This window comes from Vespa velutina, chromosome 1 (assembly GCF_912470025.1).
Source record: "Vespa velutina chromosome 1, iVesVel2.1, whole genome shotgun sequence".
NCBI lineage: Eukaryota > Metazoa > Arthropoda > Insecta > Hymenoptera > Vespidae > Vespa > Vespa velutina.
In genome coordinates this window covers 12,356,060-12,380,757 of record NC_062188.1, presented here as the reverse complement: position 1 = coordinate 12,380,757, position 24,698 = coordinate 12,356,060, and the positions used below count along the sequence as shown (strand labels likewise).

The 24,698-nt window shown below is 29.8% G+C and overlaps 4 protein-coding genes across 12 annotated transcripts; 3 read left to right on the top strand and 1 right to left on the bottom strand.

Moving 5' to 3' along the window:
- The first annotated feature begins 189 nt into the window (after positions 1-189).
- On the top strand, positions 190-3,088 carry LOC124950076 (BRCA1-associated RING domain protein 1-like). Its single transcript, XM_047496283.1, has 10 exons — positions 190-197; positions 313-478; positions 617-697; positions 785-981; positions 1,075-1,290; positions 1,376-1,485; positions 1,558-1,676; positions 1,777-2,137; positions 2,529-2,617; positions 3,071-3,088. The coding sequence occupies exons 1-10, from the start codon at positions 190-192 to the stop codon at positions 3,086-3,088; spliced, it is 1,365 nt and encodes a 454-aa protein (XP_047352239.1).
- On the top strand, positions 2,203-9,802 carry LOC124948904 (protein masquerade). Its single transcript, XM_047493258.1, has 13 exons — positions 2,203-2,815; positions 3,071-3,126; positions 3,202-4,054; positions 5,961-6,304; positions 6,392-6,419; positions 6,512-6,996; positions 7,074-7,262; positions 7,420-7,540; positions 7,617-7,802; positions 7,881-8,142; positions 8,326-8,603; positions 8,678-8,832; positions 9,173-9,802. Exons 3-13 carry the CDS (start codon positions 3,949-3,951, stop codon positions 9,338-9,340), a joined length of 2,322 nt encoding a protein of 773 aa, XP_047349214.1. The 5' UTR covers positions 2,203-2,815; positions 3,071-3,126; positions 3,202-3,948; the 3' UTR covers positions 9,341-9,802.
- An 802-nt stretch (positions 9,803-10,604) lies between these two features.
- On the bottom strand, positions 10,605-21,390 carry LOC124948601 (kinesin-like protein Klp61F). The gene is made up of 18 exons (XM_047492471.1): positions 21,243-21,390; positions 15,521-15,673; positions 15,271-15,418; positions 15,032-15,181; positions 14,799-14,959; positions 14,561-14,710; positions 14,212-14,448; positions 13,752-14,127; positions 13,383-13,654; positions 13,168-13,307; positions 13,012-13,085; positions 12,604-12,948; positions 12,306-12,533; positions 12,048-12,227; positions 11,774-11,948; positions 11,563-11,684; positions 11,186-11,422; positions 10,605-11,100 (listed from the first exon to the last, which is right to left on the bottom strand). Exons 1-18 carry the CDS (start codon positions 21,278-21,280, stop codon positions 10,987-10,989), a joined length of 3,300 nt encoding a protein of 1,099 aa, XP_047348427.1. The 5' UTR covers positions 21,281-21,390; the 3' UTR covers positions 10,605-10,986.
- Positions 15,882-24,039, top strand: LOC124949048 (tyrosine-protein kinase receptor torso). 9 transcript variants are annotated; one of them, XM_047493683.1, is made up of 21 exons: positions 15,882-16,020; positions 16,139-17,235; positions 17,541-17,569; positions 19,110-19,174; positions 19,314-19,396; positions 19,514-19,543; positions 20,405-20,536; positions 20,626-20,752; positions 20,826-20,933; positions 21,090-21,160; positions 21,260-21,422; positions 21,547-21,707; positions 21,789-21,915; positions 22,013-22,149; positions 22,232-22,460; positions 22,549-22,721; positions 22,829-22,958; positions 23,051-23,106; positions 23,190-23,404; positions 23,685-23,822; positions 23,901-24,039. In XM_047493683.1, the coding sequence occupies exons 7-21, from the start codon at positions 20,450-20,452 to the stop codon at positions 24,025-24,027; spliced, it is 2,049 nt and encodes a 682-aa protein (XP_047349639.1). In that variant the 5' UTR covers positions 15,882-16,020; positions 16,139-17,235; positions 17,541-17,569; positions 19,110-19,174; positions 19,314-19,396; positions 19,514-19,543; positions 20,405-20,449; the 3' UTR covers positions 24,028-24,039. The 9 variants fall into 9 exon arrangements, 5 of the variants coding, with proteins under 5 accessions (XP_047349639.1, XP_047349724.1, XP_047349810.1 ...); XM_047493768.1 differs by lacking the exon at positions 19,110-19,174; XR_007101023.1 differs by lacking the exons at positions 19,110-19,174; positions 19,314-19,396 and having other exon boundaries at positions 23,190-23,246; positions 23,934-24,039.
- The last annotated feature ends 659 nt before the right edge of the window (positions 24,040-24,698 follow it).

Below are 24,698 nucleotides of genomic sequence, written 5' to 3'. Positions count from 1 at the left end.
TTTATTTATTATTTTTGTTTACTTTTCATAGTAGAAACAAACCGATAAATCCAGTTAGATATACCAATTGTGGACATTTTTTTTGTTCAAATTGTGTAGATGATTCAAAATGTTATCAATGTGATGTACCAGTTAGACCAAATGAAATACGTACTGATCATACAATATTAAATCTTATACGTGATTGTGATGCTATTGCGAATATAATAAAAGAAGAGTAAGATTTATTCACGTATTTTATATAAAATAAATATTATATATTTCTGAATATTAGTATTATATATGAAATTTATTTTTATATACCATTAATAGCAATTTGTGGGACATACATATTGAAATAAGAAGTATTCCGCAAAGAAATAGATTACCGACTAATTCACAAAATACTATTATTAATTACTTACCAAGAAACACTGTTAAGAACATAAATAAACGTAATCCAAAGGGTGAAACCCCTTTACATACAGCTTGCATAAAGGTATATTATATAAGCTTTACATATTTTTATATATTATATTATATATTATATAAGTTTTATTTTATATAATATAATTATAATATAAAAAATTGCAAGTTGTAATACATTTGCATAAAATATATTTAATTTTTTTTACAGGGACAGAAAGGAACAGTGGAATCTCTTCTTAAAGCTGGTGCAAATCCAAATACAAAAGATAATGCTAACTGGTCACCATTGGTAAATTGCTTAATATAGCTTTAGTTTTTCTTAAATGTAATTGTTAAAATTATTCTATTTATTGACTTATCAAAATTCTTTTCTCAGCAAGAATCTATAAATTTAGGTCATTATGAAATATGTGAATTACTATTAAAGGCTGGTGCATTTTCTAATGTACCAGGTATAGAAAATAGGACACCTTTACACGAAGCTGTTATAAATAATAGAGTAAAAGAAGCAAAACTATTACTTGAATATCATGCTAATAGAGATGTTTACGATCAGTATGGTAAAAAACCTATGTATGTATCTATTTTCTTTTTTTTCAGAATATATCCAACATTCAAGAGTTTGATTATTCCCAAGTTAATAAAATGTAATACATACTTTTACAGAGATTATTGTTGCTCTAAAGAAATGCAGGAAATTCTATCAGATATGGATTTATTTTCTAATAATGTAGACAGCGAACATGATTTAAATTGTACTCTCAATCAATCATTATATAATAGTAATTTGATTGTATATTTATCGAATTTGAATGAAAGAAGCCAAAAATTATTTGAGGGAGCAATTTCAAAACATAAGATAAAATTTGTGCCTACTTACAAGTATGTATAAATCAGAATAATATAATTCTTATATTTTCTAAAGTATAGATATATAATATTATTTTTATTTAATTTAATATATTAGATCATGCGTAACTCATGTAATAGTCGAAGCAAATAATCAAAATATTACCAATCTTACCTATGATGTTATGCTTGCTTTACTCCATGGCAAATGGTTACTGACCAGCGAATGTAAGAAGATTAATTAATGATATAAATTGAAAAAATTCATTTATTTATATATTTATTATATTTTTTTTATAGGGATTTCTATGAGCTTAGAATTGGAGGATATACATCAGATGGAATTAGAATTATTTGAAGTCAGTGGTTGTCCTATTTTGGGAGTACCCAAGCGAGCTAGGGAAAACGAAGAACATCAAGTAAATTGGATAATTTTTTATTTATTCATTGTTTTTTCTTTTTTAATAACAGACTAATATATCTAATATACATTTCCTTTGAAATATTCTTTTTCTTCAGAATCCACGATTGTTCAATCGATGTTACTTTTATCTTGCTTTACAAGCTAAGGTTGTTTATCGTATCGGCGATGTTAATTTAACGAAGGAAGAATTGACGAAGTTAATAAACGCAGGTGATGGAACCGTCCTTAACAGAGAACCGAATCCAGAAGATATAAAAGACAAGGAGCAATATATTCCATTTCATACCGCTCGTAATCCTCACCATCCTTTGTACAAGTGTACACACTATATTATATATGCTCCTGGGAAGGATGAACCACGTATAAAATATAACATGTGTCACATAAGAAGTCTACCTCTGATATGGTTAATTGAATGTATAGAGAAGTTTACTTTACTTAATCCATCTCATTTAGGTTTGTAACATAGCAGTTATTTTTTTATATATTTTATTAAAAACTATAATTTAATTAATACGTACATTTTTATATTCGATACACATAGTTGACATATATTTTTATAATCGATAAATAATAAACATTTTCAGAATAGTAAGTATAATCAATTACTTTTTTTTATATGCGTTAATGTATTTATGTATGTAATAAGATTTAGACTATTATCTCCGTCCTCTTATACATACGAAATTCATAGTAAACATGCAGCTTGCATAGGCAATGATAATTTTCGAAGAAAAATATCGTACGGTATTATGTTGGTACATTTACGGATAAAGTACCGTTAGTCTTGCACATGTGTATTATACGCATTACACATTATGTGGATTGTATTATATGTATCTACAAGATGTGAGGTTCACACAAATGGGCGGAGCAAAAGAATTGAAAGCGGAAGGGGCGAATCTGACCGAGAAGCAAAAAGTGGCGATAAAGAAGGTAAAAGAAGGGGAAAAAAATAGTGAAAGAGATTGAGTACCAATGAAGTTACACGCTACGAAAAAGAAAGACACGTTCGTTCGTAAACGTAGTGGTATCTCAAAGAACATAGTAAGGCCAAGAGAGAAAGGTCTTTGCCGCATACTCGTAAGGCTATCCACATTACGCGTGGTAGCATTTAAATAAATATATTTGCGTGTATGTATATCACGTATATATATATATATATATATTTAGGACATGTTTAAGTTTAAGTTAAATGAAAATCAAAATATTGCAAATTAAAATATAAACCAAGAGCTTTTAGAAAGATTTTTAGAACAAATTAAATAAAGAGTTTAGTAATCGAGAAGCACAATACAAATATACATTATGTATTATATATCTTGTGAAATATATAATGTCTGATTATAAATATAATAAATCTAATATATTTAATATTTCTATTTTTAGATATTATCCCGAGCATAGACGAGATAAGAATATTATCTATGTGTTACCATAAAATTGTAGGTAATTTATAAATTATCATGGGAATATATTTCATTTAGAAAGTAAAACAACAATTGTCATGTTTTTTTTAGATTGTTAAAAGAAAAAGAAAGTAGGAGTGTCATCGATCGAGGAAATGGAACAAGGAAAAAGAGATACGCGTCATAAAACGATTCACCATTTAAAGGAGTCAATAAAAATAGATTAAAGAAGTAGGAGCATCAGGGAGACATCCGACGCCCCCTGTCAGCTACCCTTCTCTTCCGACTTCTTTCTCTTTCTCTCTCTGTCTTTCTCTCTCTTTCTCTCTTTCTCTTTCTATCTATCTGTCTCTTTTCATATCTCCTTCCTCTTCTCCTTCGCTCTTCTTTGACCTTCTTCTCTCCGTAGGCTTCCTTATCCCCTCCTTTCCTTCTTCCGAATACTTCTCCTTGAGGTCGGTCAGAGGCATCGTCCTTCTCATGTACTGTACCAAAGACGGCGGCATTAGGAGAAAGAAGGAGAGATAGTCGCACCCTGACCCACAAGTGGGCATCGCTCTTCTTTCGCTCCAATCAGTCAGTCAGTCAGTCAGTCAGTTAGTCGAACGGACGGTAAAACGACGGATGATACTCTCCGCGTTATAATTCTTGATCATCGAATTATTCGTGATAAAACCGTTGTTTTACGGGCACATGACATCCATTAACGATAGTGTATTCAAAAACATTTCTCTTTCTTACAAATCTTTTCACATTCTTGACGAATAAGAAGAAGAGGATATACTTTAGCGATAAGAGAAAGAAAAAGAGATATAATAAAAGAAGATATAGAAAAAGAAAGAAGAAGAAAGATCAAAGATGATACTAAGAACAGCCCTAAGGGGCATCGTCCTTTTCGTTATACTCATCGGGAAATCGGTCGATGCTCAAGACGATGATTCTTTAGCCGGCAGCTTCTTATCAGGTAAATTCAAGTTTGATGCGTTTTCCATCTTGCTTCCTTCTATTTCTTCTCTAGATTCTCGATAGAGATACTCGTCAAAGAGTACGCTTACACTCACACGGAACATGTCATATCCGATCTCATTTTTACAAGCAGGAAAAGAAAGCGATTAGTAACAAATCCGGAACAAGTAGAAATCTTTTTTCTAATGACGAATACCTACATCAAAGATCATGGTAACAGCACGTATTTATAACGTGTATACTACGATGTGACAACGCTTGAAGGTGATCGATGAAATAAAGAAAGAAATAAAGGAAGAAAGAAATAAAGAAAGAAAGAAAGAAAGAAAGAAAGAAAGTGAGCACAGAGTATCTGTAGATACATACGTACGAGTCGAGGTTTCGAGAAATAGAAATTCGCATACGCGCGCGCGTATGCGGCGCACGCTTTTATAGGTAGAATCTGGAAGGATGCGACTGTCCCACTTAGGAACTGTATAGCGTGCTATGCGGATAACGTTCGATTCGTTGGCGGGTATGAAGACTGCCTGCCAAATGGAAAAAGTGGTATACGTGGACACCTCTTCGATGATAACGAATATATTATATATAATAGAACGAATGTTAAACAATCTCAATGAATTTCTAAGAATTTATCTAAGTATGATATTTACCGTTCTCACATTACGAACGAAAAATAATCAACGATAAAATGAACGCATAGTCGGTATCCTCATAACTGATAACGGTTCTTAAACTATACACTGGTTTATTTATTTTCTTTTTTCTTTTTTTTATTTATTAATTTTTTTTCGTTCTTTCATTCAAGAAATAGAAAGAAATAGAGTTTCAACAAAGTTGAATGAAAGAAAATGATGGGATGAGTGTGAGATTAGAGAATTCAAGAAGAAGGTATTTATTATAATGATGATGCTCCTATTCGAAATAAACCAATATTCGAGGAGATTCGTGCATCATAGTCGAGTTCGAAAAACTATTACGTTAGATAAAGCGAGAGGCACGTGTATAAGAGCCGTCTTCGGCTACACGCGACGAGTCAAGGCGCTCGTTAACTACCGTTATGTTTGTTTGGGCCGTTATGCCTGCCAAAGTGAAACCAACTGGCTTTCCTCGATACGTTGCGTGCAAATATCACGGATACTACTTGCCGTTTTCGTCCAACACGTATGACTAAACGTCCTCGAGAATTATTTTTGCTATTTTTTTTCTTAACTTTCTTAATTGATTTTTTGTCTTTCTTCTGGAAGCGAAATCAATGATAATAGTATTTGGAGATTTAAAGAAATAGAAAAACGTTAACTTTTCCTGGTCACGCTAACCAACAGCATAATTGTACGAGTTGACCGGAAGTTCCTTCGTTGCTTCTATCGCTTAACGGATCACGCGAATCACTCTTCTTACTTATACCATTAAAGCACACGTATGACATTCCATTCTCGATATATATATATATATATATATATATATATACATGCATATATACATACCTATCTACCTACCTACATTCGTACATACATGCATACATACATACATACATGGAATATATATTTATATATTTCCCAAGTAAACCATCGAATTCCTAACAAAATAAATTTTGATGTAAATTATAGGATAATCGATAAAATATAATACTTTGGGAAATAAATTCCCAACAGGTCGTTAACTCCTCCCTCCAGTATCTAATGTCAAGATCAAGTTCAGTCATCCTTGACCACTTTGTAAGCCGATCGTAGAATTACGTATGCAGGAATTTCTTAGCGGCTCTTGATGCTCACACAGCTGCACCCGATATACAGTTATCTTTAATGTTAAATTTAGGATAGGGGAAGCACATGATACGATAGCACGGGATAGTTCCTATATTTTTTATGTATCCTTTCCGAGTAAGATTTTCTTTTTAAAAGGTCTCTTGGATTCTATAACCAGCACGGCAAAGAGCGCGGATTGTCCTGGTGTTTGCGTCCATGCACTTGCAACCTTGATGTGCGATGAAGTACTCGAAGATGTTCAATGTCCAACGAGTAGCATGCGATGTTGTATTATTGAGCCGGTTAATTCTTCTTCTTCATCGTCTTCCGATGAAAATCTCATCGAACAAACAACTACTCCTATAGTTTTGTCGACTACAACTCCGTCTACGACGACGACGACGACGACGATGACGACAACGGCGGCAGCAACGACGACGACGACGATGAAAACGACTACTACGCTTGTCTCTACATCGGTTTCTACTACACCGAGTAAAGTGAGTCTACTGATACTCTTTTTGATATCAAAGATACTCAATCAAACATAATTATCTAATGGTTCAAATAATTGAATCTTTTTCTAGCAAAACGAGCCAGCTGATAAATCTCAAGGTATGTTATTCTTTAATCAAATGTTTATTTAAATATCACCTTGAAGAAAGGGAATTCGAAACATTTCTCACTCAATTATCATTCATTAACAGGAAAAACGTGCTCGGGAATATGTATGCCAGAAAGGATAGCTGATTATTGTGATGCTATACTCGCTATAGACTCTCTCTGCAAGTTGGGACACAAATGTTGCGTCACGAGAGATGCTTTTGGTGATTCTCCACCAGCAGAATTATTGGTGATCGATCGAACAAACGCAAGTCGATACAATATATCTAACAAAAATGGTATTTCTTCTCAAACGAGTACGAGGCCTGGTATTCACTCAACGAATCCATCAATGGCTACGACGACGACAACTAGTACGGTATGGACGTCGACTAAACAACCGTCGACGGCAATTACGACAACAACGAGTACGACGACGATGCAAACAAGACCAAAGCCTACTTTGAGAAAACCATGTAAAGGCGAATGTACCAGCGGCCTATATGCTCTCTTCTGCGACAACATTGATACAGAAGCAGATTGTCCAGGAGATAGATCTTGTTGCATTACCGAATTACTTGTAAAAGAGGTACATAAGTTTATAAGAGTTTTATTTTGTTATTTGATTTTGAAGGGAGACAAGTTTTATACAAGATCCGTGTTTAGGAAGCAACGACGACTGTCCGTCCAACTACAAGGCCTTCGCCTCCTCAACCTAAACTGCCACCTTGCCCTGGTTTCTGCTTGCTGACAATCATGGCAGCATTCTGTGAACGACCAAACGTGATTATTGCTAAAACATCCACTTGTCAATCTGGATCGATTTGCTGTGACAACACGAAAAGTCCGCCGCAGGTGATTCTATTTCTTTTTTACGGTAAACCCCTCCTCCCCAAAGGAAGATAAGAGTCGAGGCAAGTAAAGATCTCGGAAGATGTACTGTAAACCGAGCGTTAAAGAGACAACGATCTTTTCAAAAAGGAGACTCATCGACCGACTTCTTCCAAATTAGACTCCAAGACCACGACCGAGACCTACGACGAGACCAACAACCACCATAACTTTACCACCTGATCCACGTCCGGAGTGTCCTGGTTCTTGCATCGTATCCTACTTATCCTTCACTTGTTTCAGTAAGTAAATTTCATCTTTATTATTATCTCTTATTAAAAAAGTATGTACATTTTCTTTCATTGATTGGGTTTATAGGAAATGCAGAATTAACGAATTTGTTCAAGTGCAAGAAACAGGGACATCAATGTTGCGCCCCGAAATCATTAATCAGAGAACTTCACGGTGGAAATAGCAGTGAACCGATTTTGACTAACAGAAATGATACTTACAACAATATCGTTACGTCTAGACCATATACGACAGACTTTACTCCAACAATTTGTAAGTAATCATATCTTTTATATCAAATTTTTTTTCTTTCTCAAACGTTCTTTCAAAAATTTGGATATTTTTTTACAGACGAAACGACAACGATGACGATATCGACGACTACAAAGAGTCCAGTGTACAGTAAATATGTATGCGGTGTAAAAGGAACTTCTCGTGGCCCGATTCAAGCTCGTAGTTCCGAAAGAGTTGCACGTGTAGTTGGGGGAGAAGATGCAGATGCCAATGAATGGTGTTGGCAGGTTGCTCTTATTAATTCTCTTAATCAGTATCTTTGTGGTGGAGCTCTTATCGGTACTCAATGGGTATTGACAGCAGCTCATTGTGTCACAAAGTAAGCTGAAGAATTTCTACATATATCATTTCTTTCATTACGTTGGTTTAATAAATAATGTCAGAATTTTATATGTAAATAAACGACGTATCAAATATATTTACTGACATTACTTATTGACAAACTCGATATAATTTCATTTGAATCTTCTTCGGAAATAATCAAAGCAAATTATATTTACAGTATCGTAAGATCCGGTGACGCGATCTATGTGAGAGTTGGAGATCACGATTTAACTCGCAAGTATGGTAGTCCTGGTGCGCAAACGTTAAGAGTCGCTACTACTTACATTCATCACAATCACAACAGCCAAACTTTAGATAACGATATAGCTCTATTGAAATTATATGGCCAAGCGGAATTAAAAGATGGAGTTTGTCTTGTTTGTTTACCTGCTAGAGGTGTTAGTCATACAGCTGGTAAACGGTGTACGGTTACTGGCTACGGATACATGGGTGAAGGTAAAAACGTAAACATCAATAATATACATTTATCCAGTTATTTATCTTTGTAATATCGTATCTTCGTTGTACAGCTGGTCCCATTCCTCTTCGAGTACGTGAAGCAGAAATACCGATTGTTAGCGATGCCGAATGTATAAGGAAAGTAAACGCTGTGACGGAAAAAATCTTTATACTTCCAGCTAGTAGTTTTTGTGCGGGTGGAGAGCAGGGCAATGATGCGTGTCAGGTATGTACACAGTCAATTAATTAATTAATTAATTAAATGAGATTTATCATAACAAGATATATACACAGTTCAAAACAATTAGTGACTTAATTGATTTTATAGCAAGCGTCCAAATAAATAGAATGGAAGAAAAAAAGTGACCCGGGAAACTGTGAATTGATTTTTAATCGTTTTATTATATGCATTTAAATCTCAGATATTATGTACCTTGTTGATAAGGTCAATGACTGCAATATTTCCCCTAATTGCTTTTGAGCAGTGTCTATGTATATTTTTGTATAACGATAATATTCATATATTTGATATATCTTTTAATATCTGATATCGTCAAACATCATAGGGTGATGGAGGAGGTCCATTGGTTTGTCAGGATGATGGCTTTTACGAATTAGCAGGTTTAGTATCGTGGGGCTTTGGCTGTGGAAGGTTGGATGTTCCTGGTGTTTATGTTAAAGTATCCGCCTTTATCGGTTGGATAAATCAAATCATATCGGTGAATAATCTTTAATCGTCTTATACATGTTACTGGAAGAGTCCGAAAGAACTGAAACGTTTATTTATTATTAATAAAACGTTAATACACTTTGGTGCGCATTGCGTTGTAACATGTTTAACGACGTAGTGCACGCGTAACGAGGATGACGAATAAATTGTTTACAGTCGTCATCGGAAGCATTGAATGCCTGTGCCAAAAAATTATATTTTATAAAATGCTAAGCTAATTTTTTTGTTATGCGTGCAACTCTGGGATTTTTGAATAATAAGTAAATAAGAGGCTCGATAAAAAAAGTCCCATTTTTTTTTTTTAGACAAACGTGTGCTCCATTTTTGCACACTTGTGACAATAAGAAAAACAATATTTTTCTAATGTCAAAGGGTCCAAAATAAATTTCTTTTCTGTGCACTCATGTGTACGCGGATAATAATTTAAATTTATCTTTTATGTATTAAAAAACAAAAAAAGAAAGAAGAAAAGAAAGAATAAGAATGGAACTATAATGTACAAGTTATTTATTTATAGTAAAAATTGTCGGTAATATAAAATTATATATCAGTTTCTTTTATATATATATATACCTTTATATACAATTTCTTTAGAGATACTATCTATTATTAATGTTATCTGTTGCTTTTGACAAATATTCCAATTACTTAATGTAAACTAGCCATTTACGCTTATTATTACATCATGGAATAAGCTCTGAATATAAATTCCCGTTGATATTCAGATATTCTTTATTTCTACAGTAAAGTTTTGTAAAACTGTGCTTTGTAAATTATTGCTTTAATTCTCTAAGATATCTTCCTAAATTTTATCATTAAGAAATTTATATTGATTTATTTAATAGAGAGGGAGGGAAGAGGAAGAATTTGTAAATGCCCATATTAAAGTTAGTCGTTAAGCAATTTTAAATTTGATATATGTGTAGAAGTACGATTTCGTAATATCAATAATGAATATTGAAATTCGAATTAATTTCAAATTTACATGTTGACAGAGGCCTTTTTCTGAATACATTTTTTTATTTCATATATATATATATATATATAATATCAAACAATGTATATATATATATCACTTTGTTTGATTTTGATAAATTTGTCACGTTAATAATATATATTATCGTTTTTTATAAGAAAATATAAAAATAAAAAGTACACGGTAAAACAGTGCACTTTTTTCATTCTGTTGAAAATAATTCATTCATTAAACTTGACAGAATCTAAAAAATTTACAATTTTTATTTATCATTTTGTAAATGCATGAAATGAATAATGTTTCAATGTTATTGGATATCTTACAGAGAGTCTGTCAGGTAGTAATCTTATATTTAGCAATAATACAGTACCTTTTCGCGTGTATGTTAATTTATTAACTTATTAGCATCATTCCACCTGTGCACATACATTTATATGTACAATATCTATTGTATTAATATAATGAAAAAACATGAAACATTCAAAAACAATACATTTGCTCAAGTAGGATTATATGATCAATTCTGATGAAGTACAATATATATATATATATATTCATATGTAAAAAAAAGATAAAAAGAATAATTGTATGATTACGTGATACTCTTTTTTTTTTTTAAACATCTCTCTAAAGTTTTATTTTACTATATGTATAATGTATGTGTAAATGTATTATCAGTTATATGATCCAAGCACTTTCCGATTTGAACACCTTGTTTTTGATAATCGTTTGCTTTTCATCATGTCTGGTTTTAAAAATTCATCTTTGTCGTTTTCTTTATCATGGTTCTGTAAAATATGTATACACGATATTATATAATTAATATAGAAAAAATTATTTCAATTGTTTATTCCAAATTTAATAAATACTTACCTTTATACATAAATCAGGTTCGGATTGAATACTAGTTTCAAGAGTTGGTCTTGGAATTAAGGAAATATCTGACGCCGAAGCAGCCCTGACAATATTGTATTTAACCGTATTACTTTTATCTGGTAATTCTCCGTTTATATTAAAAATTGGTGTTGACGCACTAATCACTGTGTTTTCAAAAAGAGGCGATGAAATGATTGTTTCATTTTCGGATGATTGGTTTAGAATCGTGTCTTCCTATAATAATATTACGTCTTATATAATATTAAAATTAATATTACGTCTTTTTTATATATATATATATACATATATTATTATGATTAAATTAAATCAGTCAAAATTATACAGATGATTATGTATTAAAAGTAACAACTTACATCACTTTCCGAAGTATTTATATTTTTTCTAATTTCCCTAAATCTTTGAAGAATACGTTCATGCGGAGAAGTTGCAGTCAGATGACGAGGGTATTGAAATTCTTTTCTTGCAGGTGTTAAACCTAAACGATGAAAATAAATAATAGTAAAAAGTAATTTAATAAAATCTGATATTTTTATATAAGATATTATGTGGAAAGAAAGTAAAAACCTGTCGCTACGTCATGTCGTAAGTCTTCAATCAGGAATTTTTCGATTTCATGCTCTGTCGTATGCACTTGTGCAATTATTCTATTATTGCATTCTATTGATTCTGTACTTCGACTTTCTAACTTATTTCCAACTTGTGTATTAGCATATGTAGTTTCTGTAATTTCGTTGATATTCTATTAAAAATAAAAAAGAACAAATTATATATAGTGTGACTTTATAAAAATATAAACAAGAAATTATATAATTTCCATTATTTTAATAATTGAACTTACATTAATTAAGGTAGAAAAAGCGATTCTATCATTCTCTGTTTTATGTTTCAACGCTTTAGCATGATCTTCCGAAACATTTTTATATTTTCCTAACGCATTCGATCTTGCCGATAATTCTGTTTGTATTTCTTCTGTTAGAGTAACACTTTGCTCCAAAATTTGGTCTGCCAATATCCTATTCTATAATAAATGAATATCGTATCTCATTTTTATTTAACAAATTATCTCAATAAAATCGTATTATGAAAACAATATTACCTCTTTTGTACTCATGGCAACATCATTTTCGATAATCGTAAAGTCATTTTCTAACTTTTCTTGTAAACTTTGTTTCTTATCTACACTCAATTTGTAGTCATCTTTAATTTTATTACTAATATTATTGCATGTTTTATTTACATGATTTAACATATCAGAAACCGCGATATGTCTTTGGTTTTCGTTTCTGCGAAGATTATTGAATTGGAGATATACATCTTCGAACATCTAAAAAAATTTTATATTTATAACTTGTATGTCTAAAAAGTATGATACATATGTCTTTAAGTTTTTATACCTTTGCAAATTGTTGATTTTCTTGTATAGTTTGACCTTGATTATGAAGTACATTTTGAACAGTTTGTTCTATCTCTTCTATGTTCTTGCATAACTGATTACATTCTGTAAGTTGATAATTACACATTTCGTTTATAGATGTTTTTGCTAGTGTTGCTAAATGTTGAAGTTTCTGTGAAACACTTTCATTCAAAACGTTTAAATTTTCCGCTATTTTTGTTTTTACCAAGCTTTCAATTCTAGATACTAATTTTCTAGAAAATTCGTCTAATCGATTACGCTCATCTTCAGTTACATTGGAAACAACTTCAATTTCTTTTTTTAACCATTCTTCATACACAGTATACTGAAAATATATTATTAATGATTATTTTATTGAATATACTGAAAATACAATTAAATAACTTACAGAACTATCTATGTCCTCTGCTAATTTCTTAGTACTAAGTTTTGCTGCTGTTAATCCTTCACTGGTAACTGTTTCTAAACACATATAAATTTTACATAAGCATATAAATTTTTTACACTGCAATATACTTTTGATAAACAAGAATTTTTCTTTTACCAATTTGAGTTTTCAGAGACATGCAAAATTGTACCAATTCATGTGTATAAACAGAAAGATCATTCTCAATATCTTGGAAACGATTTTTAATATTATTTTGGAACTGTTGACTAAGATTTTCATTTTCTTCCTCTACTTTCCTATACATATATAAAACAAATGTAACTTCATCAAATAATTATAAAAAGAAAAATAAACATCGATTATTTACTTACGTTTTGCGACCGATTTTATCATGTAATTTATAAGTATCTGTACTTGCTGTATCTGCAACATTCAAAAGTGTCTTTGCTTGGGATAATAATATTTTTTCAGTTGATACATGATTTTCTACAAGATATTTTTGTTCATCCCTTTCTTGCCTAGTCATTTTCAAGTGATTTTTAGTTGATTTTAATACATTAGTTGTACTTGCTAAATTATTTTCCACTTCTTGCAACTTGTTTGTCTGTACATAATGTTCTACTTGCAAATCATTGAATAATTTCTGTAATCAAAAAAAAAAAAACAAAAAAAAAAAGAAAAGAAAAAAATATATATAAAAAAATTATAATGCATTTATAAAGTAGCTAAAAAAATCTTACTTCTTTATTTTGCATTGTTTCTTCGAGTGCTTTAATATGATTTATTTTTTCTTCTATCTCTCTACCTTGATAATCTATTAAACTTTGCATTTCATTATAATTTTCCTGTGCAAGGTAAACACCATTTCTTTCACGTGTTGCTAATAAATCTCTTCTTAATCTTTCAATTTCCTCTGTATATTCTTTAAGTAATGCTTTCTTAGAAAGCTTTTGATTAATTTCTGGACGATTAGTAATATTTTTTGCTCTATGTGCATAGTCTAATGTTGATAAAGTTTCTTCCAGATTTATGCTAGCAGGAGATATCGTCGCAATTATAGACGTCTTTGTACGTCCACCCAGTGATTCTTGAAGAAGTCTCGTTAACTTAGATTCTCTATATGTATTAAAAATATTAATTTTATATAAAAACAATTTTATAAATGTAATAACATAACATACAATTTTTTATCATATATACCTATATGGTATATGTGGTGCTCTTTCTACTAATGCTGTTATAACCCGTCCAAGAGTCAATAAAGATTGATTAATATTACCAGCTTCTCTTGCTCTTCTATCAACTGCACCAGATCTACCTACATTTTCACTTCCTGCTAAGTCTACTAAATTTAGTTTCCCAGTTTTCAAGAGCTCTTCTCCATCAACAGTGTTCTCTTTGATATGTACAGTGATTGAAAAAACTGTATGTGATCGACTAAAATAATCATGAAGATTATTAATATGAAAAATTATGTAGAATAGAGTTTTTTGAGACCATAAATTTTGTAAAACCTAATTATTATAACAATGCATGATATTATATTAACCTTGACTGAGCATTCATCAATGTTACTGCTGTTTGTCTCTTTTCTGATCCTTTTTCAAGGATCTTATAAACTTCGCTTTTGTTATGTACAGTTACTTCTTCTAAACCATGAATGATAACAGCACCTTTTCTTGATGTATCTTCATATAATCTAATAACGTAATATGTTATTTAAATATAATTAAATATGTAATTTAAAAAAATTCATAAATTTATAAATTAAAGCATATTAGGATTACCTTATTTTTGAAGCATCATCATTGGGTGATAGAAGATCAAATAATTCTTCATTATAGAGTTCTAGAAAACTGATTCGTACTGTGTATTCCTGAGCTTCTAATAATCGTAGTTCGTCAAACAAATGACTTAAGGTACGCGGTATAATTCCAGCAGTTGTGTCCTAAACAACATATGAATTAATTTATAAATATATTATTAAAACTAATTTATGTTGAATATTTAAATAAATTACACTTTGCCAATGTAAAGCTGGATCATTGCTGACGCCTTCCATAGTAAAAGTTTTTCCTGTACCAGTTTGTCCATATGCAAACACTGTACAATTATATCCAGCCAAAACTTCTTCCAATAGAGGACTAACAACAGCTTTGTATACATCAATCTAATATATATGATATAAACTAAGCTAAGTCAATTGTAATGATAAAATATTTAAAAAAACACATATAAATTATAAAACAATATGCATACCTGCTTCGATAATGGACCAAATACTTTATCAAATGTGAACTTTTTTGAAAGTTTATCTTGCGGTCTTTCACGTATTATTACATCTTTATTCGATGGTACTTCCACCACTGACACTGATTTTCCAAGTCGTTCTGCATTATTTATCGGCCTGGTAAAAAAAAAGAAATTATTATACACGATAAAAAGAAAATTTTTACAATACAAATACAAATTGTTTTAATCTATAAAATAGTATATTTTTTTCGCGCACCTGACTCGTACAAACACTTGTATATGTTGATTTTTATCCTTTTTTCCAGTGCGCGTCTCATTCATCTTTCTGATATTTGATAATCGTACACCTTCTCTTTGATAGAACCTTCTATATTTATAAATTGTTTCAGATTTTGGTAATACCTCCTTTCTGTAATCACATACGCGCGTTTGATGACACTAACTTTTCCGTTACAAAATTTAAATTGAATAGTTCGTGCGAGTGACGCCAAGGTAGACAATCGCGTTCATAAACCCATCCAATTTGAACATAACATAATAATGAGCGCAATGGACCAATCATCGTTCTTTATTCTTGACCAATCATCTCTGAGTATATAAATGTTATAAACGAACTACCACTCACAGAGTACATCATAAGACCTGTGAAGATTGTCATATTGTCTTCGTTATTACGTGTATATTTTAGTAGGTTGTCAGAAAAAATTATAGAAAAGAAGGTAGACAAATTGAAAATAATATCACAAAATATTCAAGGTACTTAAATATTACATATTATTTGACTTAAATAGAAAATTATATTACAAATACAATAGGCATTACGCGTATCTTTTGACATAGTAAATTCGTTTTACCGAGTATTTGTTTCTTTCAGATGATCACTGACGTACAACTTACTGTTTTCTGTAATATGCTTGGGATCATGTTATTTTGTCTAGTCTTTCTATTTCATTACATAAATGCGAATTATTCAAAATGAATGAACATATCATTTCAATAAATAATATAACAATATATAGGTTAATCGCAAATTATGCAGTCCAACTATTGCATGCTATACGATGTAAATCGTTTTAATAATATAATATAACATTGAATAAATTTTATTCTTATACTATTCCTTCCCTGTAACAGCATTAATTATTTTTATCGATCTTCGACTCCGAATACTAGTCTGTTACCGAACATGCAGTTCTGTCAAAGTAAAAAAGTTTAACTTCAACATTTTTCATTATTTATATATATCATATATTTATTTATGAGTTTAACACTGTGAATATATTTATCATATAATATTCTTATTTATTAAAGATAAATGTACTAGTAAAAGAATTTACTTATCCATTAGCATTTACTTTATGCATAATTCTTATAGCTTATATTCTAAAACAAAATCTTAGTTTAAGTTAAATATGAAATCGACATACATAATAATGATGTTAAAGGCAACAAATTGAGAAGTATACTGATATATATATAAGATAGAAGATATTCATAAATATTTTATCCAACATAATAATCATTACTAAAGCTTATTTTCCATTCGTCTATTTCTGATCCTTTAAAAATATATTAAAATTTTTTAATATTTTGGAAATATTTTGATTTTATATTCTTTTGACAAACAAAGACAACGGTATAACAAAGACGACAATGATGATATAAGCAAGAATGAATCAAGAGCACAAAAACAAGGGTGGCACATTAAAGCGATGAAAGAAAAATAACCTTTATTTGATTTTCACTTATTGGAAGCCATAAATACGAGTTTAAAGCAATATTACGAAAGCGAATCGTGTGTAGTAGGGGATACAACTTTAAATACGTTCGAATAAAACATTACTCGCGCTTCTTTAAAGGGGGAATCGCGTTCTTAATTTGCATGAAATACGCGAATACATTTTAGTTTGTAACCATTCACGCGTTAAAGGAGATATACGAAAGGCGGTCTACGAACGTTTATCATTAAACGTGAATATATAGATAATTTAAAAGTATAGATTAGTAAATCTGATAAATCACGCATTGATCTTTTTGTTTTTATTTTTCTTTTTTCTTTTCTTCTTTCTTTAACACGTTATTTTTGCGACACGTGAGTCATGCTAATCGCATGGAAATACAAGTGCAAGTTTATATACTTTTTAAATTATTAAATTATTAAAACGACGACATATTTATGACGATGATAAATAATTACATTTTTCTTTCGATTCTTTTATTGACGACTTCACTGATATACCATCATCAATCATCGCCCTTCGTGAATGCCTTTCAAGTTGACGATTGTCTGGCACTTTGTTCGAACGTAAGTGTATGAAATATAGAGATAAAAAAACAAAATACAAATTTTTTGGATAATTTCTTTGACGATTCGAGCATTCATTGTAAAATACTTTTCGATATCAAATTAAAGGACATTCTTGGATTCATTGAAAGACTTTGAAGAAATTGTTTCATAGATACTGAACGATCGCCTTTCATTCGTTCTTTGTATCATTGCGTGTACCTTTTTTTTCAAAGATATGAAAAGAAAAAAAAAAAAAAAAGAAAAATGTATGCCTCGCATGCTTTGCATTCATTGAAAGACTTTGAAGAAATTGTTTCATAGATACTGAACGATCGCCTTTCATTCGTTCTTTGTATCATTGCGCGTACCTTTTTTTTCAAAGATATGAAAAGAAAAAAAAAAAAAAAAAGAAAAATGTATGCCTCGCATGCTTTGCACTTCAACACCTGCGTCAACATAACGTTTTGACGAATCTTTGAAAATTTGTATTCTATTATTTATTAAGCTGTAAAACAGATAAATTATATATGTAGATCATAGAAACGATAGAATCGGTTGTTGACGAAGAAAAATTATAAAGATAAATTACATATTTGCATTAATTTCACACATTATTGTAAATTGAACAACATTACTGTTAAAACTGAACAATCATTTTTTTTTATTAGTAAGAGTTGTTTATTTGCCGATTGTTTCGCCACGCGACTTGGCTGTTATCAAGTACACATTGAATTTAAACAGATTGTAAATATCGAGCATATGCGCATTTGATAAATTTTATTAACATATATATACACGTTGCATTTATTTGCATGATGTATTAGATTTTCTAGGTTCAAACATTAAACTATTTTGTTTTTTTTATTTGAACGAATCATCAATAATTTTCATTCAATAAATCAAAAAATCTGATAAGTCTGTTTGTATTAATGCGAAAACAAAAAATATGTATCTTTTATTATAACAATTATCTAACGTAATCATACGTTATCAATTTGTATGATATGTCGATCATAATTTTGTTTGAGAAAAATTATAATCTAAACTTTCTGTTTCGCAATTATATCGATAAGTTTTTTTTTTTCGTATTAAAATATCGAAGAGAGAATTTTGAAAATCGAATTTGCTTGAATTTCTATAAAAATAAATAATCATTTTGAAGGATGCATCGATCATTATTGCGTATCGAGAATAATTTATATGATATTTCAAAATAGTATGAAAGTTTCTTTGAAATTATTATGAATTTCGTTAAGTCATTGAAATTCAAAAGAAAAAGATACACTATGTTACGAGGAACGTTTTCAACGTCTTAAGTAAAAAAGGATTGAAGATTTGACAATCATTGCGATCTTTCGTTTTCCATAAAAACAATATCCTTTAATAATAATACATTGTAACAGAGGTGATTTTATATGTTCTTTTTCTCTTTCTTTGAAAATTGCAAATTTTACCGTCTCGGACGAGATATCTTTTGTACAAAATATTCTATCCATTAATGCAACGGCCTTTTCGACGTCAATGCATATTTTATATACATACAACGATGTGGATATAGAAGGGGAACGATGAAGAGAAGAGAATTGAATTCGAGCTGTGAAATTCATCGATATTCTTGCACAGGTTCGATCTCTCTCTCTCTCTCTCTCTTTTTCTCTTTCTCTCTCTCACTTGCATAATGTAAAATCTGTTAAAAATATATTAAAGGGTATGATAAAAAACAAAGTTATGTGAAAGAAATTGCGTTTCATGTTTTTTTCAGATGTCTTTCGTCATTGAAATCGTTATCTTGAAACGTGTCATAGGCACCAATGAAAAATTACCGCGTTCATAGTTTTTCATTTCGTATGTATATTTATATATACTTATTCTCATGTTTTTTGTTCTCCCATTCCTCAATGTTAATTTTATTTATTATTATCATTTCGTATTAATCAATAACAGAGTCTTTTTATTTTTCAGAAATCGTGTGAAAGTGCCTGTCGTCATAAGGTACGTTTTTTTCTTTATAATTTTTTTTAAAATGAGCCAGGAAAAAAGATATTATTATTAATGAGATATTAAAGATATTAAATTATGACAACTGATACACACACACACACCACACACACACACACATGCACGCGCATAATATACAAGGTGTAATAAAACTACGTGATAAAACTTTAGAAATAGATTCTTCGTACGAGAACGATGAACTTATGGGAAATTTAAGGAGGATTAAGTGGAAATGTCGAAAATTTCATTCCATAAGGAAATGTTAATAGAATATATCATAATTTTAGTAAATAAACTTAACATATAATGCACTGAGATCATACTTGAAAGTTTTATAACTTAGAAATTAAGCATTTTTGGATCCAATGATGATAAAACCTGTTTTTTCTTCTCTACAAAAAAGCAATCCATTTCTAAAGTGTTGCTGCATAGTTTTGTTAAATCCTGTATATTTGATATCAGGTTTATATCTCGAAAATATAAAAAGATCGACATTATAACTTTTACTTGTTATACTTATTGTTTCCGACAGATGTAAGAATGAATGGGCCCGCGATCCATAATAAGTATTTAAATAGTACACTATTTTAAAGGAAAATTGCGAAATACTTTGCTTTCGATGAGATATAATGTATTATGTAATAATTCAATCGGCTGTTTCAAAGCATAGTCAAGTTAATTGCTTCTTTTTTTTTTATCATTTTAACTCCGTTTCAAAATTGAAATAAAAATGTTATGTAAAAAGATTATTGTTATTATTCGCATTGTATTGTTTTAAACAATTTTTTCTTTGCCGGAAAAAATGATACATGGATTTTAACGTTTCTTTTATAATTTGGGAGAATTTCTTCGTAGATAAACGAGGATGCGAATGCAAACATCAGTTTAAACTGTAGAGGAATGGATTCCATCATGATTAAGCATAATGCTGGAACATATATTATCGAGCAAAGTTCAAAGGATCTTATTTGGAAGACAGTAAAAATTGTAATTAAATGTATTAATACTTTGATTAAAAAAAAAAAGGGAAAAGGAAAAAAAAATTATATGACTGTTAATAACTTTCTTATTTTCAGAGCGATGGCAAATTCTCGTCCTTTTCTGATTTAATAGCAAACACATCTTATCGATTTCGTTTGAGTAGATTAATACGACATGGTGTATCTCGATCAGAAGTATCAGATTGGTTTTCGACTTACGACAGTAAATCACTCTTTTCAAATACACGACACGTCAATTTTAATTTCATAAACAAATGTATTCCGATTGATTTCAGTTAGTTATGTACCGAAGAAAGTTTCGAACGTGTCTTTGTTGAAAATAGAAATAGATAAAACCGATGTGTGTCAACTTTCTGCAGACATTCGTTTCGAGCCAGCAGATGGTAATGCTAATGTATATCTTGCGTCATAAAAGCAAATAACTTGTTTTTTTATTACGAATTTTAATATAATAACATAAATATAATATATCGTAATACATCTACTTATATATGTATATATGCAAACACGTGTATGGTATAATACTTGTAATATTTCAGATTTGAGTTGCGATTATAATATTTTGTATTGGCAGTACGAACATGATTTAAGACATTTTGTAATTCGAAAGGTAATTTTAAAGAAAATAAAACTATATTATAACGTTATAACAAATAAAATTAGATAATAATTAATTAGTTTTCATTACTTACTCGGGATGTTCTTCCAGGCTCCGACTTTTCGTTTCCATCTTAAAAATTTAGAATTTGATCGGAACACAACGATATATATTTCCTCTGTGAACGGTGGCAATCAGAAATTCAGCGATCAAACGACCTTAACATTTGTCACACCTTCTTGTTTGGAAACACATAATAATTTAAGAATTTGCCGTTAGTACACGCTAAATTGTTAAATCATTTATAACATGAACGTGATCTTCGATATTTCGTAGAAATATATATATATATATATATATATATATATATTTATTTATTTTACGATATTTTATCACAGCTCCGCAGAAGGTCGAAGGACTACGCGTAATAGATATTTATAAACATGATGGTCTTTACGATGTTACCGTTAATTGGGATAAACCTAGCAAAGAACCGGATAATTATACGATTCAATTGGAAACGTTTCGAGAAAATAAAATACTTCTAACGATACCTGGGGTTCGTATTACGGTCAACTTCTATTTCTCTCTAGATCGTTACAGTACTATTTAAAAATTTGTGAAATTTGTTATTACATAGAATGCAACTGAGGCTCATTTTTTAAATATAAAATTGGAGCAACAATATCAAGTTAGTATTATCGCTGATTCCGTCGGTGGTTCTAGTCCTATATCTTGGAAGATAAATGATTGTAGTGTACCGATAGGTAAATAGAATGAATTTTCATATATCAAAAAAAATTTTACTTCATTTATTATCGATTGATTCTTAACTCGTTAAATTTTTTTCCTTTTCTCAATTAGTAAATGAATACAGTCTTTATCAAAAAATCATGATATCGTTAGCGATTTTAATGACGGTCGTGATATTGATGATAATTTGCATGTACCTGTTTAAACGAAGAGAAAAACTATGTTGTATACAATATACGAATTTTCGGGTAATTCTTTAAAAATCATATATCAAATCAAATAAAAAAATAAAACGAACTTTATAGCTTATTTTCTGTATTATGAATGTAGGTTTTGAATCAAAAAGAATTTCCTACGAATACACTTAAATTATTGCAAGAAGATAAGAATGTGTCTAAAGATGAAAAAGTTACTTTGCCATTGGATAAGTTTGAATTATCTCCGAAAAAATTAAAATTAAGAAATATTCTTGGAATTGGTGCTTATGGGATCGTCAGACTTGGAACGCTTCAAGATGATTTCGGTATTGTTATTAACGTGGCAGTTAAAGGGCTTAAAGGTATTAACATTATCTAAATATACCTAACAAATATATTTATGTATTTTATTCTAAGTATCTAATGAAACATCACTTATTCGTTACAAAGATAATCCAACTGTGGATGATATAAATAACTTTTATCAAGAAATTCAGATTATGAAATCAGCTGGTAAACATCCAAATATAGTTTCATTGATTGGATATTGTACAATATATAACAAACCATTGCTGATTGTGGAATATTGCTGCAACGGTGATCTACAAACTTATTTGAGAAAGGTTGAGACTTCAAACACTTTCTTCGTTCTTTTAGAGTACGTAAATATGAAGATCAGTTACTGATAATTAAGTAAACATTCTTCTTTTTTGTTTTCACGTTGTTTCAGATATGGAAAAATACGATGAATGGTGTTTTCGATCATAAATCGCAATTTACATTTGAACAATGTTTTCATAATTATGAAAATGATCAAGGTAATCGAATTGTTGAAAATCGTTTATATGATATTCAACAAGGTAAGTCGAATTAATATGTACTTATTATCTTGAAAAGTAAATAATAAAAAAAAAACATCTAATTACAGAATAAAATAATTATTTGATTACAGAATACGTAACCGCGATCGATTTACTAAATTTTGCAAGGCAAATCGCTAATGGAATGGTAATATCAATATTTTAATAATCTATACATTAACAATTTTTTTTTTATTTATTTCACAAAACATAATAAATCATTATCTGTAGGAATTTTTATCTACCAATCGAATAGTGCATCGTGATTTGGCTGCACGAAATATATTGGTATGCTCTGACAATATTGTCAAGATTTCAGATTTTGGTCTTAGTCGTGATATTTATCAAGAAAATGTTTACAAGAAAGAAGGAAGTGGTAAATTGCCATTAAAGTGGATGGCGATCGAGGCTTTGACGCATCAAATATACACAACTCATAGTGATGTGTAATTCTTTAAATTTATCGAATAATTACTTTTCCTCATAGAAAATAGTATGTTTTTTCTTTTTTATTTTTTTCTAATACCAATTATAGTAAAAAAAAAAAGAATTATTTATTTTCTATGAGGAAAATAATACAACTTTCTTCCTTTTTATTTCCGTTAAAATATTAATCACTTACGAAAAAAAAAAATGCTAAAGTTAGTAATAATTCGAATACTGTATTTACTTTTAAAATATACCATTATCAATGACAAAGTAATAAGTATACATGCATATTTGCAGATGGTCTTTCGGTATTTTGTTGTGGGAAATAGTCACATTAGGTTGCACTCCATATCCCGATGTACCTACGAATAATATCTTGAAGCTTTTAAAAACAGGATATAGAATGGAAAAACCTTCAAATTGTGGAGAAAATTTGTGAGTTTATATGAAATGTTATGTTTTTATCTAATGTTTAGTTAGATTATTACCATTGTGCTTTAATTTTTTGTCTAGATACAATATAATGTATTCTTGTTGGCATCTTAGGCCTCAAAGCAGACCGACTTTTATGGAATTGAAGAAAAATCTAGATACGTTACTTAATAATTGGACTGACAATAAATATTTAAATTTGAGTTAAAGATTACAAAAAGTCAACAAAAAAAAAAAAGAAAAGTGATCAGTGCTTTTTGATGAGATACTAAAGAAAATTATATAAATGATTGAATTAATTCTCTTGTTATCATTATAACAAGAAGGGATAGAATAACTATTATCATCAAGTATCAAAGTCATTACTATGTATTACCTTTTGAGAAAGTCATACCATGTGCAAAATCATTTATTTCGTAATTATTTTTACGTACAATAATCTGTGATATAATTCCTTATACATATACGCGTGTATATGACTTTGTGTATGAGAGAGCGCGAGTGGACATGTATAGTGTTTAATAATATTGTGTATGTGTGTGTATGTATATATATATATATATATATATATATCTTTCAATTTTAATAACTCAAATTTACATTGACAGAAAGTAACTAACTGTAAGATTTTTCTTCGTACTTCACTTTCAATCGTGCGATTTTTAACAATATTATACACATAATATACGTCCTACCATTTGAAGATCTCATTATCAATTAATGATGATTAATGTTTTCTTGGCAAGAACATTAAGATTGAAGAGTCGATTCTGATCGTAGAGAAACGATTGATGCATGATAAAAGATAAAAGCTAAGAAAGTGTACAAGGAACTCGATTATTCGCACAACACCTTATCTTAAATACTTAAGAGATATAT